General features: G+C 52.4%; 1 protein-coding gene across 1 annotated transcript; it reads left to right on the top strand.

The window, feature by feature from the left end:
• Nucleotides 1-242: 242 nt before the first annotated feature.
• Nucleotides 243-23,275, top strand: SARC_06594 (hypothetical protein; the record flags this gene model as incomplete). Its single annotated transcript, XM_014299498.1, has 21 exons — nucleotides 243-248; nucleotides 384-685; nucleotides 817-943; nucleotides 1,329-12,541; nucleotides 12,694-12,809; nucleotides 13,207-13,596; nucleotides 13,800-14,083; nucleotides 14,426-14,554; nucleotides 14,856-15,008; nucleotides 15,187-15,291; nucleotides 15,493-15,667; nucleotides 15,832-15,957; nucleotides 16,081-16,194; nucleotides 16,587-16,810; nucleotides 16,964-17,172; nucleotides 17,379-17,491; nucleotides 17,821-19,172; nucleotides 19,541-19,687; nucleotides 19,924-20,106; nucleotides 20,292-22,389; nucleotides 22,954-23,275. The coding sequence occupies 21 exons, from the start codon at nucleotides 243-245 to the stop codon at nucleotides 23,178-23,180; spliced, it is 17,793 nt and encodes a 5,930-aa protein (XP_014154973.1). The 3' UTR covers nucleotides 23,181-23,275.
• Between the last annotated feature and the right edge of the window lie 908 nt (nucleotides 23,276-24,183).

Raw genomic sequence — 24,183 nt, 5'->3', positions numbered from 1 at the left:
ATATATATATATATATATATATATGTATGTCTATATATATATATATATATAACATACAGAGGCTAAGACATAGGCATAGCAACATGGGCATGTTCATATTTAAATAGAGACCAGAATAGCTGCACACACACGCATATATAAATATATATAAATATATTTGATTTTGATTTTGTATTTGTATTTGTATTTTAATATTGAGTATTTGTATTTATATATGTAGATGAATTTCTATATATATATATATGTGTGTGTGTATATATATATATATATTCATAAGTGATTTAGATAAGGATTAAAGTAAGTGAGTTAGATAAGGTACAAGCATAGTCGATTGTTTGTCTCTGGTAACTTCTATGCTAATATTCTCGTGCTTTTGACCACAGCATTGGACACATCAATCCAAGAAGAGTCTGCTTCTTGTAGTATCGGAACTACTCCTGGACCCCGCTCTGACTAGTACAGTTGCGCGGGTGTTCCGTCCCGTTCTGGTGGATCTCATTATAAAACTGATCGAACCAAACGAAGAGCAGCATGGGGCACACAGCATACCCACGCCCTTTTCTCTTGACCGCCATGATAGCATCGGTGCATGTCTCAGTGTGCTGCTGATGTCCGCACCGCAGCTACAGAGCCAGGTGCTGAGCTACTACGAATACAACCCTCCGCCGTTCGAGAGGATCAGTCGGTATGTGTTGTGTAAAGGTTTGTCTGGCGAGTTGTGGCGCGAGTGGTACATTCTGTAAACACACATAGGACTAATGCGGGATCCTTCATGAGCTAACATCTATTGCCACCATATGTTTATCCCACCCGCAGCAGCCATAGCCCATCACAGACTACGCAATCGGAGTCTTACGAGGACATGGCCGCCACATGTTATCGCCTACTCAGGTTTTGTCCGGCACTCAGAACAAGGTGGAATTGGGGCCCGCTATACATACTGGTGTGTATATGCTGCGTTGTAAACAATCCATTCGTATCTGGTCGCGCTCAATTGCGAGTTCTATGGTTTGGGTGTGAGCTTTCATGTGCAAGTGAATTCATGTATTCACGTTATGTGATGTTATTTCGCTCTATAGTCGTAGCTCTCTGATAGCGTTATTCTTGCTACTGTACCAAAACTGGAGCGTTAGTGTTTCAGAGAATAGCCAATGGTTCAGCACTGTCATCGAAGTGTGTCAATATGACATTCAATAAATCATTTCGTCGAATGAAAGTATATCCGTGTGTATACATTTTTAGTACTAATCGTGATACCTGCGCGTTGCACGGAGTCCCTGTCTATTCGAATACTCAGATCCACTTTACGCCACTCCTATACCACACAGCTGACCAACGAAAATCCGACAACGCGGGTGTATGTGGCCAAGAGCATCGCACTACTACTCAAACTCGACAATCAACAGACTACACGGTTATTTGAAGTGTATCTGGATCCCTCTGCCGATCTACAGCTCACCTTAGATCAAACACAGAACGACACCAGAGCCATCGAATCCTATCTCTTATCTCTCAAAGACACCTCTACCGCCGCCAGCACAGACAGTGCAGAACTTCCTACAACTGATAGCACCCCCACAACTGCCGCGAAGTCGTCGGATGAGTCCGATGTATTAGGCGCGTCTGATCTGTCCGGGACGCTCGTCGATGTGTGTGGCGTCCTGCTACCCCGCACCCGAGAAGTATTGCAGCCCATCACAAGTGGAGCGCCGCTGGATGGCGCCAGGGCGAGTGAGAACTCGGCTGCAACCGCGTATGTCATGACGGACACAACGTCCGGTAACCTGCGGGCCCTGGCATTGGCCTTGTCGCAGGGTCTGCCTATACTGCTGGAGGGTGTTGCGGGGGCCGGTAAGTCGTCGCTCGTCAACGAACTAGCCAGATGCACCGGTAAGGACACAACAAAGGGTGTGCTAAAGGTACATCTCGGTGACCAGACGGACAGTAAGACCCTACTGGGCACGTACGTATGCACAGATATCCCTGGGGAGTTCCGGTGGCAGCCGGGAGTGCTCACTCAGGCCATGCGTTCGGGCAAGTGGCTTATAGTGGAGGATATAGACCTGGCACCCATTGACGTGCTGTCTGTGCTCGTTCCGGTATTGGAGAAACGGGAGGTCTTTATCCCTGGGCGTGGAGAAGTGGTCAGAGCGGCGCGGGGCTTCCAGCTGTTCGCCACACAGACGCTATCTGAATCAGGTACAGCTCGGAAAGGCGGTGGCAGGGGCAGTACTATGCTAGCCAATCTGTGGACTCGAGTGGTGGTGCAAGCGCTGACGCTCACAGAGATGCGGAGGGTGATAGATACGATCTATCCAGCCCTCGCGCCCTTCTCGTCGCTGATGCTTGAGGTGTACCAGACCTTAGCGAACATTGGTCGGCGCACCAAGGACCCGGAAGAAGTGAAGGAGGCAACGACTGAAATAGACGGTGAAAGCGACACCCATGACAGCGATGGAGATACTGCGATGAACGACTCCCTCGACAGCCAGCAACAGCGCGAGCAGGACGCGGGGGGCTATGCACCGTCGGAAATGGCTGCAATCTCACGCATCCGCAGAGCTTATACCTACCGAGACCTGCTCAAGTGGTGCACGCGATGCTGCCAATACGCGGCATACCATACCACCATTACGAGCGTGTCACAAAACCTGCTGACGCCCCACCTGTTCTACGAGGCGGCTGATGTGCTGGCGGGTATGTTCCCCATGGTCGTACGCAGGCGCCTGCTGCACCTGATTGGTCACAAACTGGGCATCAGCACAGAGTCTGTTGAACACAGAGGAACTACCTACTGCCCGGAGGTCAGTTGGTCGGATGACACTGTTGTCGTAGGACGCATCACGCTGCCCAAGGGCGCGAGTGGTTCTGGCATGCGCAAGGAATCGTCGGACAGTGGGTCGTACGCACTCACACGGCTACATGCACGCTTGATCGAGAGCGTGGCGGCGTGTGTGAGCAAGGGCGAGTCGGTATTGCTCGTGGGCGAGACGGGGACTGGTAAAACCACGCTGGTGCAACGCCTGGCCTTGAGTATGAACCAGAAGCTAGTCGTGGTGAATATGAGTCAACAGAGCGATCTGTCGGATCTGGTGGGTGGGTTCCGGCCTGTGGATGTGCGCGTGTTGGCCACCCCTCTGGTGGACACTTTCGACCGGGTGTTCAAGGCCACCTTCTCTCAGAAGGCAAATGCCAAGTTCTTGAACGAAGTGAGGTCGGCATATGCCCGGGGCAAGTGGAAGCGGTTCCTGGCATTGCTGAATGCGGCCGGCAAAATGTACACAAAGAAGTTCGGACCTTCTGCGGCCGGTGATCAGAGTGAATCGCGCGCAAACGGGAATGCAGCGGCACCCGTCCAAAAGGCTGCTAGGAGTGACACGCAGGGACTGCAGCTTGAGTGGGAGGGTCTCATGGAGGATGTGCAGAAGTTCACCGCTCAGATGAAGCACGTAGATCACGGATTTGCGTTCTCGTTTGTCGAGGGCACGCTAGTCAAGGCGATGCGTTCCGGACACTGGATTCTTTTAGACGAGATGAACTTGGCGGCCGCGGAAACACTAGAGTGCTTGAATGGGCTCCTGGAAAGTCCAACGGGTTCGCTCGTGCTTACGGAGCGTGGAGACCAGACGCCTATTCCACGCCACCCGCAGTTCAGACTGTTTGGGTGCATGAATCCTGCCACAGATGTAGGTAAGCGCAATCTGCCTCCGGGTGTGAGGAGTCGGTTCACTGAGCTGTATGTGGACGAGCTCACGCACCGCGCCGATCTGGTCATACTGGCCAACCAGTATCTGTCCCGATTAGGCAATTTACCAACCACCGTGGTGGACGCGGTTGTGTCACTGTACCTAGACGCAATCCGCTATGCGGAGAGTGAACTAACCGATGGAGCCAACCAGAAGCCGCATTACAGTTTGCGTACGTTGTGTCGTGCACTGGATGGGTCGCGATTGCTGGTGCACCGATATGGCCTGCAACGAGCACTATACGAAGGGTTCTGCTCGGCCTTTCTGACGAGTTTGGGACGTGAGTCGTACCTGAAGATGCAAAGCCTGGTCCACAAGTACGTGGGCTTCGGTATGTCGCCCAAGCAGGTGAACCGCATCCTACCCAACCCCGCCCTACTGGATGCCAGCGGAAATGTTAGTGAAACTGCGCTCGCGTCGGCGTCCGGGGGTGATGACAGGAGTCCGATCGATGAGGGACTGGGCTGGTGCCGTGTCGAGCATATATGGCTCAAGTGTGGCGACACCGCGCCCATTGTCGCACAGGAAGACACGAAGTTTGTGCTGACTGAGTCTACGCGCGAGAACCTGCGGCGAATTGCGCGAGCGCTGGTCAGCGGACAGTTCCCTGTGCTGCTGCAGGGCCCCACTTCCTGTGGTAAGACGAGCATGGTGGAGTATATGGCGCAGCGCTCCGGACATCGCTTCGTGCGCATCAATAACCACGAACACACAGATTTGCAGGAGTATCTGGGAGCGTACACGGCAGATGACAAGGGCCGTCTTGTGTTCCAGGAGGGTGTGCTCGTGCAGGCTGTGCGGCACGGGTACTGGGTTGTGCTGGATGAGCTCAACCTGGCACCCACCGATGTGCTGGAGGCCCTAAATCGATTGCTGGACGACAATCGAGAACTGATGATTCCCGAGACGCAGGAAGTGATTAAGCCACACCCACACTTCCGATTGTTTGCGACGCAGAACCCTCCTGGTGTGTACGGTGGGCGTAAGGTGCTTTCCCGGGCCTTCCGCAACCGTTTCGTGGAGCTGCACTTTGACGACATACCCGAAAATGAGTTGGAAACAATTTTGGCGAAACGGACGCAAATCGCCCCTAGCTACTGTACTAAGCTGGTAGCCATTCTGAAGGATCTACAAAAACGCCGACAAGGTACGCGTCTGTTTGCGGGCAAGCACGGATTTATTACACTGCGCGACTTGTTCAGGTGGGCGGGCCGTGATGCCAACGGTTACGACCAGCTGGCGGAGGATGGCTACATGGTGCTGGCTGAGAAGTGCCGGCGAGACGAGGAGAAACAGATTGTGAAGGAAACCATAGAGAAGCATTTGAAGGTCAGCCTAGACCCTACGGCCATGTACGGTGCTAGTCACGAGGGCTTTGCCGCCATGCAGACTATGATAAAACAGGCCTCTGCTGACCCAAACAACAGCCTGTACCCATTCCGTAACATCGTTGCCACACAGTCCATGCTGCGGTTGATCACACTGGTGCAGCGCTGTCTGCAGTTCAAAGAGCCCGTATTGCTCGTGGGAGAGACCGGTTGTGGTAAAACCACTGTTTTCCAGCTACTCACCGCAATCCAGGGGCAACTATTACGCACCGTCAATTGTCACCAGCACACAGAAACAGCCGATTTCATTGGAGGTCTACGCCCAGTACGTGGGCGCGACGGACGAATAGCTGCTGTGCGCATAGACGCACACAGCTACGTCTCCGATGTACTGAGTGACGAGTCTTTGGGTTGCACGGTGAAATTGCCCGAGGAATCCGAATGGGCGGCGTCTACCAATGAGGCTTTGCGCGCTATAGTGTCTACCGTGGTACAATCTATAGTTGACGGTAAATATTCCAGCACAGCGGATCTACGAACGCCTTTAGTGGCGCGTGGCAGAGAGCTACTCGCCGAATTTAACGCCGCTACCACTCTATTCGCGTGGCACGATGGCCCGCTGGTGCAGGCGATGCAGTGTGGCGATATGTTCATGATTGACGAGATCTCATTGGCCGATGACTCGGTGCTAGAACGGCTGAACAGTGTGCTGGAGCCGTACAGAGGCCTGACGCTGGCGGAGAAGGGGTCAGACCACGTACAGGAGATAGTGGGCGTCGAGGACTTCCGCATCGTGGCCACAATGAATCCGGGTGGTGACTTTGGCAAGAAGGAATTGTCCCCAGCCCTGCGGAACCGATTTACGGAGATTTGGGTGCCCTCGGTATCGGATCCGGCCGATTTAAAGGCCATTTTGGATGCCTCCATGAGCAGTTACGAAGGATTGAGTGCGTTCAGTGAGCCCATTCTCAGCTTCGTCAACTGGTTCAGGGTCAACCACAATCCCAAAGTGGTGGTCAGTCTGCGAAATATCCTGGGCTGGTCGAACTTCATGGTGAACTGTGTGCACAACCGCAATTCAACAGGCGGCGATGCGTTTGTGCATGGTGGCTGCATGGCGTTTGTTGATGCGCTGGGCACTGGAAGCAGTGTCGCTTACGGCTCACACACCCGTGACACCAAGAAGGCCTGTGTGGCCCACTTAACCAAGCTCGCGGCTATTGCAGGCGGTGCAGAGGCTACATCCGACGCGCCCGTTAGTGAGCGACGCATCGGTGCACCGGTTGTTCGCGAGTCGGCTACCGTAGGCTCAGAGGGTCAGTTTGAGTTCTGTGTGGACTCATTCGCCATCCCCATCGGCCCGTTATATTCGGTCGAACGGAGCTCGTTGACCACTTCGTTTGCGCTGTCCGCCCCTACAACGCTCAGCAACATGCAGCGCGTGCTGAGAGGCCTGCAGCTTACCATGCCGATCCTGCTCGAGGGTAGTCCAGGCGTAGGTAAGACGTCGCTTGTCACCGCTGTCGCCAAGGCGGCCGGGTATCCTCTGGTACGAATCAATCTGAGTGACCAGACCGATATTATGGACTTGTTTGGTTCCGATCTGCCGGTGGAAGGGGGTCAAGGCGGCGAGTTTGCTTGGCGAGATGGACCGTTCCTCGAAGCTATGAAGAATGGCAAGTGGATTCTGTTGGACGAGCTTAACTTAGCATCGCAGTCTGTGCTGGAAGGACTCAATGCGTGTTTGGATCATCGAGGGGTTGTGTACATTCCTGAACTCGACCGCAGCTTTGAGTGCAAGGCGCCGCTACGAGTGTTTGCCTGCCAGAACCCCCTGGCCCAGGGAGGTGGGCGTAAAGGTCTGCCCAAGTCCTTCCTCAATCGATTCACCCGAGTGTATGTCGAGGAGCTAGACGCGACGGACCTGCGAACTATTGCAAAGTCCATGTTCCCGCATATCGACCAGGATATCATCGACAGCATGATCTCGTTCAATTCACGTCTGCACCACGCCACTATGGTAGATAGAGCGTTCGGTAGTAAAGGCGGACCGTGGGAGTTCAATCTGCGAGATGTGCTCCGCTGGTGCGAGGTGATGTCCAACAACCAAAGCCAGGGCCGATACAGTCCTAATGACTTCCTGGACTTCTTATACCTGCAACGCATGCGCACCGAGAGCGACAGAACCGCAGTGCTGGATCTGTATCACCAGTGTTTTGCTCACGACAAGCTAGCATTTCAGCACCGAATCGATGAGTACCCCAGCATCCGCCTGACCGAGTCTCATGTGCAGGTGGGCAGCACACTCGCCAAGCGCCACCACGCTTCAACGGCTGACCTCAGCGTAGGCGCGCGCGAGCTTTTGGCCACCCATGCACTGCGCCGCCCACTGAAACACGTGCTCACAGCATCGGAAATGCGCTGGATGTCCATCATAGTCGGCGACTCGGCCGCGGGGAAGACCTCGCTGATCCGGCTGGCAGCCAGTCTCACCGGTAACCGCTTGCACGAGTTTGCGATGAACAGTGCCGTGGACACCAGCGAGTTGCTTGGGGGTTATGAGCAGCTGGACATGCTCCGACGCCGCACCGAGATTGTCACGCGAGCTTCTGCACTGGTTGCCATGGTTTCGCAGGCGCTGGTTCTGGTTCCCGGTGTTGCTTCAGCTCAGTCAGGTGCGAGTGCACAACAAGCCCTGAGTATGGTGCAGCAGGTGCACAACACGTGGCAAATGTACCAGTTAACAGACCAACATACCCCATCTCCAACGGCGCCTGACGGTGAAGCCAGCGACGCCGTCGGATTCAGCGCCGAACAACGCGATGCCATGTTTGCGTTCTTGGACCAGATAGAAGCCGCTGTGCGGTCGTGTGCTGAGACTCCCGCTACCGTGGGTATCACGACCACCTGTTCGAAGCTGCGCCAGGCTGTGGATGCGCTTGCCACGCTGGATGCGACGCATGTGCGCGGATCGTTTGAGTGGGTCGACGGTATTCTCGTGCGCGCGCTGAAAGAAGGCCACTGGCTTCTTATCGACAACGCTAATCTGTGCTCGCCGTCAGTGATGGATCGGTTGAATCCGCTGATGGAGCCCAACGGCACGCTTGTACTCACAGAGCGAGGTGTGAATACTCATGGTGCACTGGAGTGCATCATACCTCACCACAACTTCCGGCTGATACTGTCCGTGGACCCGAAGTACGGCGAGCTCTCACGAGCTATGCGCAACCGTGGGGTGGAGATCAGTCTGGTGAATGCCGACGCTCCAGCCTCAAGCCGCAACTTAGCGTCGCTACCCACAACCCCCACACACCCTACTGACATGGTGATATTACTGCAGACTGCAGGCGTAGCCAACCCGGTGGTGACCTCACTCCTGGTTGCGTGCCATTACGCTATCCGCCGGAGTGTCCCAGCCTCGGCTGACTTCCCTCTGTCTGTACGCGATGTTCTGCATGCTGGCCGTCTCATCAGCGAGATGCTGCACCGTGGGTTTGACATCCAGCGCGCGCTCCGCACCGCGCTCGTTGAAGTGTATGTGCGCTGCCGCCGCGTGGCGTCAGTGCGTGCTACTATCCAAGAGGTGATTGAGAGCCATTTGAGCTCCTTCTCTCCCACAGAGACTCACACTCTCACAGACACGGACACGACTGCGGCCAGACAGCCACTGCCTGCAGCGGAGTTGTGGTACCAGCCTGCGCTGTTCAGTTGCGATACGTTGGTTAGAGCGCCCAGGATGGCCATAATCGCCCGCGATGGAGTGTATCTGACCCACCTCAAGAACTTATACGCTCGCGAGAGAGTTTCTGCGCTTCTCGCCGCGTCGTCTGTTGATGCTGCTGGGTTGGAACAGTTCGGGACCGCTTCGTCCTCCGCGTGGTCATATCTCCCGGCTGACGTATGTGTCGCCAAGGCCATGTGCACGGCCGTTGTCAGTAGGGGCTGTGGTATCGATGCAACACTGAAGGTGGTTACAGATACTGAATTTTTGACGACACTGAAAGACCAGCTTATGTGGGCGGGGGCTTACTTCTTAGAACGCACATGTCTGGACGATGTCGAGCGTCGCGTGACGTGGGTGAATGAGTGGACCAAGACACCTGAATCGGTTGTTGGTCGTGAAATGCACGCGGTTAGCAAGGGTCTACAGAGGGGTTTGTACCTATTGGCGAGCTGCTCACATTTGGAGACACTGAGGAAGGCCCGGGAACAGCTTTCCGCCTGTCTAGCGCTGCCCACAGGTCTCCTGGATAGTCAACCCATCGCCTGTAAGGCGAATATCCAGTTGTGGACCGCATTACACTCATCGCTTGGAAACACAACCACAAACGATGAGACGCAAAATCAGCTCAACACGGCTTGGAACGTGCAGTGTCGCGTTGGCAATGTGCTGAGTGTACTGTATTGTCGCAGATGGCGTGTGTTGTTTCAAGAAGATCAGCTGCAGGCGCGTACACGGCGCACCTCGCATCGAGAGTACTCCATCCTCCAACAATCATTCCTCATTTACCAGAAAACATTACCCTCTTCTAAAGCGCTGCACCCGTTGTGTACCCGGTTCTTCGGGTTCATTGTGGCCCTGGACAGATGGCTATCGGATATCCTTGCCTCCGGCTTTGTTACAGCCGTCGACACAAGCAAGGCACACAGTGTGTCTGTAGTAGACTCGGATATCACATCTCTAGCGCATTTGCTATCGGCACGCGATGCGCTCTACGCCGCCGCAAACACGTCTTTCTCTCGCGAGAAACAGACTGAAATAGTGTCATCTTTAGTGGTACACTGGCGATGGTTTCTTCGTGCTCTGTGCCAGTTCCGTGAGCATAGCACTGTCACTGTCGCGGGTGAGTCGTCGTCGACAGCGTCTGACTACGCGGACGCGCTGAATGCAGCGTGCGAGTATGTGAGTGACTGTCTGCAGCTGAGGACCGCTGTAAACGGTCTGGTGTTGTGGAAGAACTGGCTGAGACCTCGAGGGTACAAGACCCTTCGAGAGTACGATGTAATGCGCAAGTTGCTGGATTTGTCGTCTGACCTCGATGTGTATAAGCCCACGGCTGTTTCGGCCATGTTCCCGGCCTTCCCTGTTTGGCTGCTGTCCCTTCCCGGACATCCGTTCCTGGAGAAAGCCAACAGGACAACCATACAGACGCTGACAGAAGGCATAGCCACCATGCTCAGTGTTGAACAAGCACACGCAGTTGGAGAGACACAGACTAACGGCGCAGCAAACGCAGTCGCGCGCAGTGGTGCCGCTAATCGCCAGGCCATGCTTGAGAAGATCTATCAGGTGCTGGAGCAAATCGCCTTGCCCGTTAGCGCGTCTGCCAATACCGAGTTGTTAAGTGGAGAGAAGCAGCAGTCGGGCAGCGAATTAAGTACCGTGGAGTTGTGGCCTGTGTACGACCACCAGTTGCTGATGGAGGAGCAACGGCTGGTGTCGCAGATAAGTGCGCTGGTGGTTCTGTTGCGCACTGAGGCGCACACATCGCAGCCCAAACTGTCGGCACAAGTGCGTGCTGTGCTGCTGCAACGCATCGAAGCACACATGTCACGCAACAGAATGGACAGCTACTCCCGTCCCGCGTCGGACTGGGCGCCATGGCTATGTCTGCGATGGCTGCTATCGCTGGGCGAGGATAGGCTGCCGTGGGAGAGTGTGGTGCCTGTGCTTACTAACGCTATAGCCTCGTTCCACCGTGGTGTGCGAAGCCATCTGCTGGCGGAGGTGGCCTACATGCCGCTGGCTGCGAAGCTCGTCGAGAGCGCCGCGAATGTGGGCGAACAGTTCGGTACCGAAGACGCGCTGGATGCGATGACCCAAGTCTTGCAACAGGGAGAGCAGAAGCTTGCCAAAACATCTCGACTGCCAGCTTCTTCGGCCGCAACTCAGTTGGGTCTGAACACAGATGTGGGCTACATGACAGCGCTGGTGGCGCAGTTTTCGTCGTGCTCCATCGGCGATATGCCGCGGCGTATCACTCAGCTGCAGAAGGTCGAGCATGTAGTTGCACATCGCGCGCAAGCACTCACTGCTACCCACTTGCAGACGGTCTTGGACAACGGTGAGCCAGTGGAGGGTAGTGTCGAAACTAAAACCAGAGACCTCCAGCATTTCTTGGCTTTGGAGTCGACCCTCTTTGGTGTGTTGCTTGGCTTCCGGAAAGGGTTCTCACACGAGGATTACCTACGGCTGTGCCAGTTGGCCCATTCGGCCATAGCCTCGCGGGTAGACTGTGCAGAAGATACGGCACCCGCACACACAGCAGCTGATGTACACCCCTTCTCATCGGAGGACAGCGAGGCCTTGGCTGCCATTGTTGAGCGTTGCGCGAATGCGTCCCTGCGAGAATGTGCCGTGTGGTGCATACGGCCCTTCCTGCAGTTGTATGCCGAGCAGGCGGAGCCGCAGCGAGTGCTGGCCATGGGCTGGGTGTATATGGGGCTGTTGCAGATCCATCTGGGGGCGTGTGCGTCTGTAGTAGATCCCTCGACATCGTATTCGCTCAAGGAACGAGATGGCCTCCTGCGTCAGCGGGCCATTGAGGCGCGCATGAAGGTTGTCTCCACCACCGAGGCCACACTCGATGGAGGCGATGGCAGCGGTGGCGTGGATATGAAAGAGTGTGTGGCTGAGATGAACCATGTACACGAGAAGCTGAAGCATACGTCCATGCGTGTGTTGGTACGGCCAGGCGACGACACGTTCTCTGACCTGCGCGCGGAGGTGTCGCGGTATCTTTCGTCCATTGGCAGTGCGCGTGTGGTGCTGGATCTGTGTGCGTGCATAGTGGCGTTGCTTCGGGAGATGCGTGACGGTGCAGCGGCGCAGAAGGACACGCACGCGGCGTCTGTGAGCGTGAGCGACGTGCTCAGTCGCTGGCGCATGTGGCGCGAATCTCAGCGGAGCTTCTGTTCATCGCTGCGTAGGTTTAGCGGCATGTTTGTGGATATCGTCGACCCGTTAATGCTGGCCATTGATGAGATGGTGGCCAGTGTAGACACTCTGGGCGACCAGCTCGTACACCAGATGGACATGCTCTACTCAGCGCCTTCTCCTGTGAATGCCACACCCATCACAGGGGACCTGCAGGCATACATGTGCACGCAGATCCGTCCGCGGATGACGCGGCTGGTCACAGAGTTGCTGCGCTTCCCATCCTTCCAGAAGGGGTCCGGTTGTGCACCGTTCCGGTACGTCCACCGCACGCAGGACCTCACGCTTGCGGCCGGTCACGTCCAGGCCAACTCACCCATCTTGTCCTTGATCACTCAGTTCAGCGGCGTACCACTGGCTATGAGTAGCCTGCGCCACGCGTATGTTCACGTGCTGGATACCCAAACGGTGGGGGCGGCCCATGTGACCGATCTGGGGCGAATGTTTAGCGATGTGGTGGACGTGTGGACGGCGTACGAGGAGCAGAAACTCGCGAAGGAACGCGCCGATGCGTTGGCGTTCAAGACAAAGTATGCGGATGCGATTGTGGTTTGTGTGTGTGGGTGCTTGTGCGACTTTGTGGTTCTGTGTTTGGATGGATAGTGGTGGTGTGGCTTGCATCCGATCATATGATATATTTTACATTTTCAGTTTGTTAACGTTTTAATCCTACGAATCACAGAGAGAAAGTGTTTGTGCTCGAGGATGAGAGAACGCTTGAAGAACGGCTGTACCAGCAGCAGTGTCCGTCATTTGATGACGAATTCACCGACATCACTAAAGACTATCACACCAACGGTATGTCACTACCATGCTACCTACATGTGCACTTAGAATGTTATGGCGCTGATGTATATGACACTCGTGTCTGTGGGGGTTGAGATTGTGTTAGCTCCGCTATCGCCACACGCGAGTTTATGCGTGCGCGATACCTACTCCTCGGAGACTCTTCATGATATAGATTTCTATTGTCGTACTCTTTCACTACCAGTGCGTGTGCGATGCATGGCGGTGATCAGCCTGTATCATTATATATATATATATATATATATACGTTTTGAGCTGACTTAATTAGAAGACAACTTATTCACTCTCGGGCTTACGTACCTGTTATTGGAAAGTTATTGGCTACTAAAAACCTTCGCCATATGACCTCTAATTTACACGTGCCTTATAACACTATCGCACTCGCCAGCGTCCGCAACAGCGTCGAAGGCCAAACCATCAGAAGATAGTGCCACTCTCACCAACCCGCTGAGCCCAGAAGCCACGCTGCACATCACCGACATGCACGCCGCTATTTTCGGCACCCTCGGCAACCACGCGAGTATGTCGCACGCAGACAAGCACACGATTGAGCAAGAGCATCTCGCAGCCTTCCGATATAACTACGAAGCCACTCTGCCGCTGCTCGAGGGGCTGGGCTTAGAGCTCTCGTTTGACAGCGACGACCGCGCGCAGATGGACACACTCGTGGCGATCAGCCTGCGGGCCAAGATGACCCGCAAGCATATGCTACAGACCCAACACAACAATACACTGAGCGTGCAATCCAAGGAGTGGAGTGAGGCCGCTCCTGCCGCCGGTATGTAGTCATCTTACCCGTATACTGTACTGAGTGTGAGTAGGTATGATAGGTGTCACTTGACTTCAATGTTGGCACATAGTTGTCTTGCATGGTACAAGTGTGCCTTTATCGCAGAGCGTGTCAATTGCTTCGTCCCTACATATTCGTATCACGTTTTCTCATACACATGTCTGACATCCTATCCTCGCCTATCCCAACAGATATCGAGGTGCTGTCTGCCCTCCTCAACCCCGGGGCTCAGCCCATTCTACAGCCATCACCGTTGCGCATCAATCACTACACAGACACGTCCTTGGCTGAGGCTCGGCGCTTAGGCGAGATAGCTGTGCCAATGCGCGTCGATGCCACCACACACCTGGTCACGTGGCCAGAACACCCCGTGCTCATGGGCATTGTGGCTGTGATTGACCGCATCTTGTCGTTCTCGATACAGGCCAGTCCGCTAATGAAGCTGTTGTCTGCCGCTGAGCTGCTACTCAGGCAGGTAGGTGACACACAAGTGGGTATATATATATATATATATATATACATACATACATACATACATATATATATCCATATATATATATGTGTGTTTGGGTTTGGGTTTGGGTTGAGCATTATCTTCGCGTAGGTTAGATGCGAGTTTTCACTATTATGTGTATTTCCCTGGGATACGTACGTGCAGTGCTTTGTCGGGTCCATGTGCGTCGACAGACGTGCAACGGACACACTACTTCTGGTGTATGGATACCAACTCAACCACCCAAGTCAGCGGTTGTATTTTCTATCACTTTGTAGCGTTCACTAAACCTGCGACGCTCATTGGATGTTATTTTTATCACAGGGCATGGAATGGGAGGCGTTTGCCGCCTCGCACGTGTCGCTGAAGGTACACACAGAAGCGGTCACACGTTTCATTCTAGATATGAGGAAGAAGGAACTGGATCAGTGGTCGTTAGCCCTGGACTCAACGGTATGTCTCTATGCTCGGATAGACCGCCCGTGTTGTGCAATTCAAACGGATAAAGGGACCACCGGTGGTCGTATTGTTAGTTGGTGGTAGTTGCTGTGCGAGTAAACTGAAACCCTTTGATCATATCTTGAATACCAGTTTGCGCATATAGTTCATCGTATACGCCTTACCGTCTCTCAATAGTCATTTATCGATAGATAACTACCATGCATGTATAGCTAACCTATTTACCAGTCAGACGTTTAGCTTGTACTCGTCTCATCTCTCCCCATGCTCATCACCTACACACCATGCCTCACAGCATCAAGAGCACGAAGCCCTGTCGCGCAGACTGTGGTTCCACCTATACTCAGTCATCAACGCCGACCCGACTCTGGAGAGTGAGCTGGGCAGAGAAGACGCCATAGAGAGCCATCACAAAGAGATATTCACTGTCGTTGAGGAAATGGTGCAGGTAAGAATTGGCCAAGGATCAAGTACCATTTAATCACAGCAGACCCAAACCGAAATCTCTGTACAACTTAGCACGTGTCGAGTGCAAGGTCTTTCCTGGTATGTGATACGTTGCTCCAATCCATTGCTTTGTTCGCCCCGTGTTGACGCTTGGATTGCTTATACACCCAATCGCACAGACATCCACCATGGGCAACTTCGCATGCCGACTGCGCCTGATTGCCCAGTTCCACATGCAATTGAAAGCCGAGCTGAAGAGTGGCATCGCTGGCTACTCCATCTCGGTATGTTGCAAATAGGAATACATAAATGGGGGCTAGTTAGTTCATCCCATATGTCTTTGCGTTCGATGAACGTTTTTTTTTGGGCTTTTGGAAGGTGTGGGGAATCTCTCAATCTTCACAGTCCGTGTTGAGACCGCCCGTGTCACTGTTGGTGTAAAGCCCCCATCTAAATGCCTCTTTTACCCACTCTGACACACTCAGGCTAAGGTGAAGCTACACGACATGTTGGGCAGCTTCTACGCCTACTACCGCCAGTACCTACCTGGTATCCAGGCCAAATTGCACGGCGCCAAGAAACCGTTGGAGAGGCAGCTGAGAGAGCATGTCAAGCTAGCCAAATGGAATGACATCAACTACTGGGCCATGAAGCAAGCGGGTGAGTACTGCTGCGTGCGTTGATTTGATTGGCTGCTGTTAGATTATGCGTTGATTTGATTGGATGCTGTTTAATTGTGCGGTGCGACATGGTGTGTTCTATCGAAGTATCGACCGGTAGTTGGAGTTGTCACACACTTTATCTCTCAATGACCCAATCTGCAGGTGACAAAACACATCGCGCGCTGCATAAGTTCACCACCAAATGGTCCACTGTCCTCGAGATGCCACTGCGGACATATCTGACGGAAATCGAGGCCGCCACTATAGAGTACCCGCCTGCACAGCCGTGTATGTATTGTTTTTATGTGGGTCTGCGTATAGTCCGGGTCACAATTGTCATTCTATAACTTTCTTTGTAACTCATTCCTTCCCTGCTCCTCTCTTTGCTTGACATCGTATGTTCTTTCGCAGCTGCTGCTATGGGAAGTATCATAACACGCGTGTGCCATAGGGACAATTGGAAACCGTCGACCAGTGTTCAGGCCATCGGTGCCCTGAGCTCTCCGGTGCTAAGTAGATATGAAGGTGGGGTTTAGCGTAGAAATACGCGATGCATGTATACTAAATTTACTAGGTTATATCTGTAATGGTTCTTACCATACCTAAGTCATCGGTCAGATTGGCCCGGCAATCTATTTATTGTAGTGTGTGTGCCTGTCGGTCTGTCGCATATCTGCCAAGGCTACCTAAAAGCTAGTCTGCAGAAACGGAGATTTAATTGTCACACTATTCGATTGTTTCGCCAAAACTCGTTAATGTCACCGTACAACTCTGCAAGTGTCTCTGTGATAAAGAACTACCTGGCATTATCCATTGTTTATGACATGGTTACGAATGTGTCTGGTAGATACTTGGAAGTACTTTTCGTGAATCCTGACACTGACATTGGCATTCTCTCATTCTTGTCTCGAACGCAGAGTGGTTCCACGTGTCCGACCCCACGCGCTTCCACAGTCGGTTGGCGGCACTGACTGGGCGTTTGACCAAAGTGTGCGATAAGCAGATTATGCCAGCACTCAACCCGTCGACCATCTTGGGCATTGAGGAGTTCGCAGTTCATATCATCCAACGCGTAGAGCAGTACCGCCTGTGGGATGCGCAGGATATCAAGGATACCGAGGCCACCTTAGCCCGCAAGAAAGTATGATTCTTCATACGAGACTCAAGCCGAAAATATCATATTTGTCGTATACTTTGCCTTGAAGTGAGATCGAATACAAGATCTCTCGGCGGCTCGCCAAGTGTATGTAGCTTTCTTACTAACCAAACATGCGGTACATTACATTACCTTCAGGAACAAGCAGATGCGGGCGCCGACGAAGAGAAACCCGCAGACAAGGACTCGCGGGCGTTACACAAAGTGATGAAACGCAAGGATCTGGCTGAGTTGTTCCGTCAACTATCCGCCGCTGGGCTGTCGTACAGAAGCGTTGCGGCAGAGGATGAGAGCGCCCTGCTGTCTCATTTATTCACTGAGGCGCATCTCGAGGATGACCAGTTGTGGTACGTCGAATGCACTCCACCACCCCTTACCCAGAGGCCTCTCTGGTTGTACTTATCACACACGCATGCCTCTTCAGAATGTTAGCGTGATGGCTCATAGCCCTCTTCCAATGCCTTATATCTGAATCCGTGCCTGTTTCCACTCAAATCCTCGTCGTACATTCATTTCTGTTTCTGATGTGATGCCTTGCTCCACCGCAAAACAGTCCTCAAACCAGCGATGTGGCCGATCTTGCAGCGAAGATCAATGACTACTTCTACAAATGTGTGTCCCGCATGGTGATCATCAGAAAGCTATACTTCGGAGGTCGCGCTCAGGGTAAGTCAATACATAATGGTTCTACATTTGCTCTTCTAGTTCCCTATAGGGTTTGTGTAGTGTAGTGCTGCATTTATTTGTCGCGCTTGGCTCCCGTTGTGTTGAGTACTGAGTTTCTCTGGTGACAAATGTGACATCGTACGCCTTCACTCCACTGTACCTCCTGTGACCGTACCCAATTTTTCGGACTAGTCACCTTTGTGTGAGCCATGCGCCCCAGCCCCGATATTATATTCTTCCAGCCTTCTCTTCTGTCAGTCCATAACAGTTCTATCTTGCTAGCTCTAACTACGCTCTAAACTACATTCAATTTCATTTTTGCGAACCAGATCTGACGCCACAAGACGCCGATAGAGCGCGCGGGTATTCCGAGCACTTCCTTCGCTTGGTGGTGGCACAACGGCGCTTCCTCGGCGATGTTTCGGAGGAGCTCTCCAACTTCAAACGTTTCCTCAAGCACACCGTCCACCTTGGAAACCGCTTAGTGACAACCAACGGTTCCGGCCCAGTTGTGGCCACCCACGCACTCGTACTGGAGTGTTGGAATGAGACCATGGACACCGTCAACACCATGGCACGCGTAGTAAGAGAGACCACTGCGGCCATAAGTTTGCATGAGGAATCGACCAGGACAGAGTCGACAATCCGAAACAGGCTCTCCTCGGCGCTCGCAGAGCTGCACCGGGTGCGCACTGCCCTACATGCACTCAAGCACGAGCATATCGGTGTGTTCGAGTCCAAGCGTATTGACACGGCACCGCCGCCCATGGTGGTGGAGGTAGGTATCGTGACTGCAGGGTTGGATGATGTGTACGCACGGGTAGGTAAGGTGTCTGAGGGATTATCCGGTTTCTTGGCTGGAGTAGTGGATAGTCCGAACTGGCCCGAGCAGCGCAGTCTGTTGAACTCGTTGCGGGATGTATGTGCTGCGACCCACGCAGCCGAATCGCGGTACCGAACATCTCTTCGACCACACTTTAGCGCCGAGTTAACTCCCCCAGTAGCGGATATGGGAGCCGTGCCCGAGACAGTCCGAGAAAGAGCCTATGCGTTTGAGCGAGACTTTGATGCGCTTATTGCCAACGTACTCATTCGGGTACAGCGCATCGTGAAGTTGAAGGAGGAGCATGAGCAGGATACACCCGAGTCCACTGCAGAATGGGAGGACGGATTTGACCCGTCCAAGTTCACGCCGAACTATCTTACGCGCTCGCACACGTACATGACATCTGTCCTCAAGGCGGCGAAGCTGCCCGCAATGAACGCCGCGTTTGCATCGCTCAGCGCCCAGATCGCCGCCATGGGCGACGACGTGGACGCCGAATACAACGCGGATTTACTGACGGCGTGTGCGGGTATGCTGGTGCGTGCTGTGCCCGTACTGGAGCGGTACGGTGTCATACTGAGCCAGGCCATGGACGAGTTTGTGTGTCTGCACAAGTCGGTGAGCAAGATGTATTACATCCTGCTGAACCTCTTCAGCGATCTCCTGGCCAAGGGCTTTTGCACACCCCCGGATCTGCAGGACGCAACGGCCGACGAACAGACCGGAGGGGAGATGGCGGGCATGGGCGAGGGTCAAGGCGAGAACGATGTCTCTGAACAGATCGAGAACGAAGACCAACTCACAGGCACTAAAGATGAGGAGCAGAATGATGAGGGCGGCAATGTACCGGAAGAGGTGTGGTGCTGGGTTTCTCCTGGGTTATGTTATGTACTGTGTTGTACCCTTTGCTGTGTCTTGTTCTATATATATGTATGTATATTTTTATATATGTGTATATGATGTATGTATGTAAGTATATGTATGTATGTGTAATGTACTGTGTTGTACCCCTTGCTGTGTTTTGTTCTATATATATATGTATGTATATATTTATATATATATATATGGTGTATGTATGCATGCATGTATGCATATATATATTGTGTGCCACCAATTGGAACAGATTTACTATCAATATCACGTTATTCGCTAGATTGTTTCTTCTGCCGTTTTGAACAATCTGTCACTCACCCACCTCTTCCTTGTTGTCGAACTCGCCGCAGGACAACGCCATTGAAATGGAACAAGAATTCGACGGTGACCTCTACGACATGGACAAGAAAGAATTGGAGGACATGGAGGATGATAAGGACGACGGCGAAGAGAAGGAAGAGCAGGATATGGACGATGAAATGGGTGACACCAACATGGTAGGTACCTTTTGACTCCGTGTATTGTTGTTCATGCCGGGTTGAATCGGCTACTGACTGATGCTTATGGGATCTTTTAGAACTACTCACGCATGTGCTCAGTTTCTGTTGTGAACTGTTGAAAAGACGGAATTGTACGTTTGGCAGTTGGATTGTCCTGCTTAGAAAGTGATGCTAGTGTCTCCATCTGATGTAAGAAAAGTGTTGATATATTGATTGCATGGGTACCTCAATAGGACGACGCTGATGTCGTTGACGAACGGATGTGGGGAGATGACGAAGAGGACAACGAGATTAGCGAGAAAGAGAAGAAGGAGGATGGCAAGTCCATGACCAATGAGAACGAGGAGAGTGAAATTGTAGCTAAACAGGACGGCGACGATGAGAAGCCAAAAGACGACAAGAAGAAGGAAGAGCAGGTAGGTCTGAAGTGCGTACTTCTGTACTTTGTGCATTGCTGCGACTCGGTGTGTGATGTTGGTAGTTTTGCATTGCCGCGCGCTGAACGTAAGCTTACTAAGGTCCCACATACACACTTAATGTGTTGGCAGCATACATCAGTGTATAACCCATTGTACATCTATTGTATGCTCATCCGCCATAGGAGAATGCTGAGAAACCACAGCCAGAACCTCTGCCCAGCCAAGAGGAGGACCAGAACAACGAGGACCTGGTCAACGAAGTACAGGAGCTAGAAGAAGACCACCACCACCATCCGCAGGAACAGCCCAACGACGACCAAGCAGCGGACGACGAGAATCCCGATGTCGACCTACCCGAGGACATGCAACTGGATGATGACGCGGGTGATGACAAAGACGAGCACGATGGGCCCGATGGCGATGGGGAGGAAACGGCGCCTATGGAGGATGAGAAGGCTATGGCGGAGGAGTATGATGGGGCCCAGGAGCTGAATGACCCGGAGGAGGGCGACGATGCGGATCCAGAAGGGGATGTGGCGACGGATACGGAGCAGAAGGGCAATGATGAGGAGGAAGAGGAGGACGGGAAACAGGGCGAGGACTCGCTGCAGGCAGCGGGTGAGAGCGACCAGGGAGACGATGAGGAGGAAGGAGACGAGGGGCAGCCACCCAAGCTAATGGAAGATGACAACGATGTGGAAATAGGTGCGGAACAGGGCATCAAGGAAGACCACGGGGAAGAGGGGGAGGGTGCAGATGAGGAGGAGGAGGAGAAGCACAAGCCTGAGAGCAGCAAGATGGACACGACGTCGGTAGGAGTCAATGCGGAGGGCGGGCAGCGGAACTCAGGCGAGACTGAGGAAATGGAGACCGAAGACGGGCCGAGCTCAGCCACCGATGCGACCTCAGGACAGAGTAAGAGTGGCACGGATGACAAGCAAGCGTCGCTGGAACGAGGCAATGATGGTGAGAATGACTCGGGTAGCAAGCCTCAGGCAATGCCGGAGGTCAATCCGTTCCGAAGTCTGGGTAGTACGCTGCAGAAATGGAAGGAGAAACTCAACGTCATGGATGTAGAGGAGGAGGACCCGAATGCGGAGGACGGCGCGAACGACGGTGACAACGATGAAGAAATGGGAGGAGAAGGTATGAGACAGTTTATGAAGGACGAGGATGAGGGCCAGGCAGACGACCAGGTGCTCGGGGTGGCTACGGAGGAACAGCTGCAGCAGAACCAAGGCATGCCTGACGAACCAGAGGGAGAAAAGGTTGAGGAGGAGACAGAGATGGATGTGGATGAGACGGAAGGCGAGAAGAAGCCGGAGGATAGTGAGGAGAGTGGGCAGAAGGAGAGTAGCAAGTCGCAGGCAAAGAGCGCACGCAATGCCGACAAGGCTGAGGCGAAGGACTCTCAAGCGGATGTGGAGGAGGAGGAGATTGACAGTGTGGATGCAGAAGACGCTACGGAAGAAGACAAAAGCGACGATAAGGATGCGAATGATGGGCCCGATAGCTCGATATACACCCAGAAAAATAGCACTGATGCTAGTCAAGACGCTGACGACCTGGCGTTACCCACAGAGGATGAGATTGTGGAGAAACGGGAGGCCGTGGAGAAGATTCTGGAAGCCTGGCAGGACAGGGCGCACGACCCCAATGCCGACGCAGTGGGAGAGCGGCTGTGGCAAGAGTACGAAGCCATTACTTCGGGATTGTCGCAGGATTTGTGTGAACAACTGCGTGTTATACTGGAGCCGACGCTCGCCACGCGCCTGCAGGGCGACTACCGCACCGGTAAACGGCTCAATCTAAAGCGCGTCATACCGTACATTGCATCGCACTTTAAAAAGGACAAGATCTGGCTGAGGCGGACACGGCCAGCCAAGCGAGAGTACCAGGTGCTTCTGACGATAGACGACTCTGAGTCGATGAGTGACTCGCACTCGGCATCTCTGGCCTACGAGGCAGTGACTATGATAAGCAAGGCCCTGACTACGCTGGAGGTGGGCCAGTTGTCGGTGATGAGTTTTGGCGACCAGGTGAAGCTGCTGCACCCGTTCCACGAGCAGTTCGGGGATGGTACCGGCGGCTCGATCTTGCAGCAGTTGAGTTTCAACCAGAAGAATACCAATTTTGAACAGCTCTTGGAAACCAGTTATTCGCATCTTATTTCGTCGGTGGTGTCCACGGACTTGCCTGTCAGTCAGCTCCAGCTTGTGATCTCAGATGGTGTCTGCCCAGATGTTGAGAGTGTGCGCAAATGGATCCGTGCCTATTCTGGTATGCGTCTTGATTGTTCGTTGACTCCATTCCGTGTATATTGGCCATAAAACATCGCGTGTGTATCGTTCAGGGTACAATCTTTGATCCACCGCGATCGTGGCTGTGTCCAATTCTGCTTGTGGGTGTTGCCTGTACGTGTACGTACGCTAGAAGCGACTTTTTTATTTTTGGCTCGTCTTGTTGTTTGAAGAAGGAAACGGCGTATCGTATAATTTTACCTGTGGAAATGCGCAAACTGGCATATGATATACAAATCCAAACCTTTATGTCTCGCCTTGTCGGTATCGGCCTCACCCCACGCAAGCAAGTTCAGTTTCAAATATCTGTGGGTTTGAAATGTGTGAGATTGTAATACACGAGTAAGCAGATATATTACCTACTCTTGCATTCACACATATATATATATTAAGATGTACACATGCACACATGTGCGCCTCTCCTATCCCTCGACATTGTTTGCGTGCTTAAGTAGTTGCGTCGGTGAAACTGGGCCTTTGTTCCTTTGTGAGTCCTTCTATAAACTGATCATATTTTCCTCTGTCATCTCCTCTCGTTATGTAGATGCCGGTATACTTCTGGTGTTTGTCGTGCTGGACAATCCCAAGGCCAAATTCTCAATTCTGGACTACAAAACCGTCACCTACCCCAATGGCGCGCTTACGTTGACTCCTTATTTGGAAACATTCCCGTTCCCATACTATGTTGTGTTACGAAATATCAACACACTTCCTGATATTCTGGCGGATGCGTTGCGACAGTGGTTCGAATTACTGCGTGATGATTCCTAATTTAGCACAAAAATATTTAGTAAATAATTTAGATGTACATTTGTAATATATATGTATATATATAAGCAGGAAGTAAAGATATCTTAGTATTACCATTGGAATTGCTTTATTCTTTTCGCTTATTTTATATTTACATACGCATTCAGCGTCCCGAGCATTTTGGAAGTCATGCACTTATACCACGTGGCAATATGGTCGGACAACAGAAATATAGGCATTTTGAAGCCGGAACTCGCAAACATAAAATCTGAAACCCCCTAAACCCAATACACATGCTATGGTAGTTTTTACTGTAATTCATTTAACAACATATGTATTTGCACGCGTATACGCGCCTCTCGTCATTACACTTGTAGTACTTTACTTAGAGATACAAGAACAGAGAGCGTAGTTATGGGTACTGACGGGTTGCTACCTGTCCTAGGGGGTATATTTGTATATGGAGACTACACAGCTATAGGGAATAGTGTCATTGGTTGTGATATGTTCGCAATTATCCACAAGTTTTTAAACTAGCGGAGGACGAAGTAGACTGTTACAAGCGCTTTGATATAGATGTATGGAGAACACTACAGTCAATTAAGGAGTGAAATTCCAATACAATCTTACCTGTTTTTGACGGTCAGCGTGTGGCAGGTAAGTTAGCCAACACATCTCGTACGTCAGATCGACAGACCGCACTTGATAGTGTGTTGTGCATGCTTGAGGGTGAAAATCACGATCATGATAGTTTGTACATGCAATGTAAAAAGGCAGTTGGTGCACGTAATCTAAAAGCAGCGAATCGTGTGATGGATATGTTAGCTGCAAGTAACGTCAACTTTTTAGTTGCACCGCAAGAGGCTGAGCATCATCTTGTGTATCTTCAGAGGGAAGGTCTTGTAGAATATATTATCTGTAATGATAGTGATTATATAGTTCACTACGGAGACAATCTGATTGTTGACAAGCATTTACTGAGACGATATGGGCGAATCTTTAGGAGAAGTGAAGTACGTTCTAA

The sequence above is a fragment of the Sphaeroforma arctica genome, assembly GCF_001186125.1.
Source record: "Sphaeroforma arctica JP610 unplaced genomic scaffold supercont1.476, whole genome shotgun sequence".
NCBI lineage: Eukaryota > Ichthyosporea > Ichthyophonida > Sphaeroforma > Sphaeroforma arctica.
Note: the sequence above shows the minus strand (reverse complement) of the source record. Positions and strands in the feature narration are given on the sequence as shown.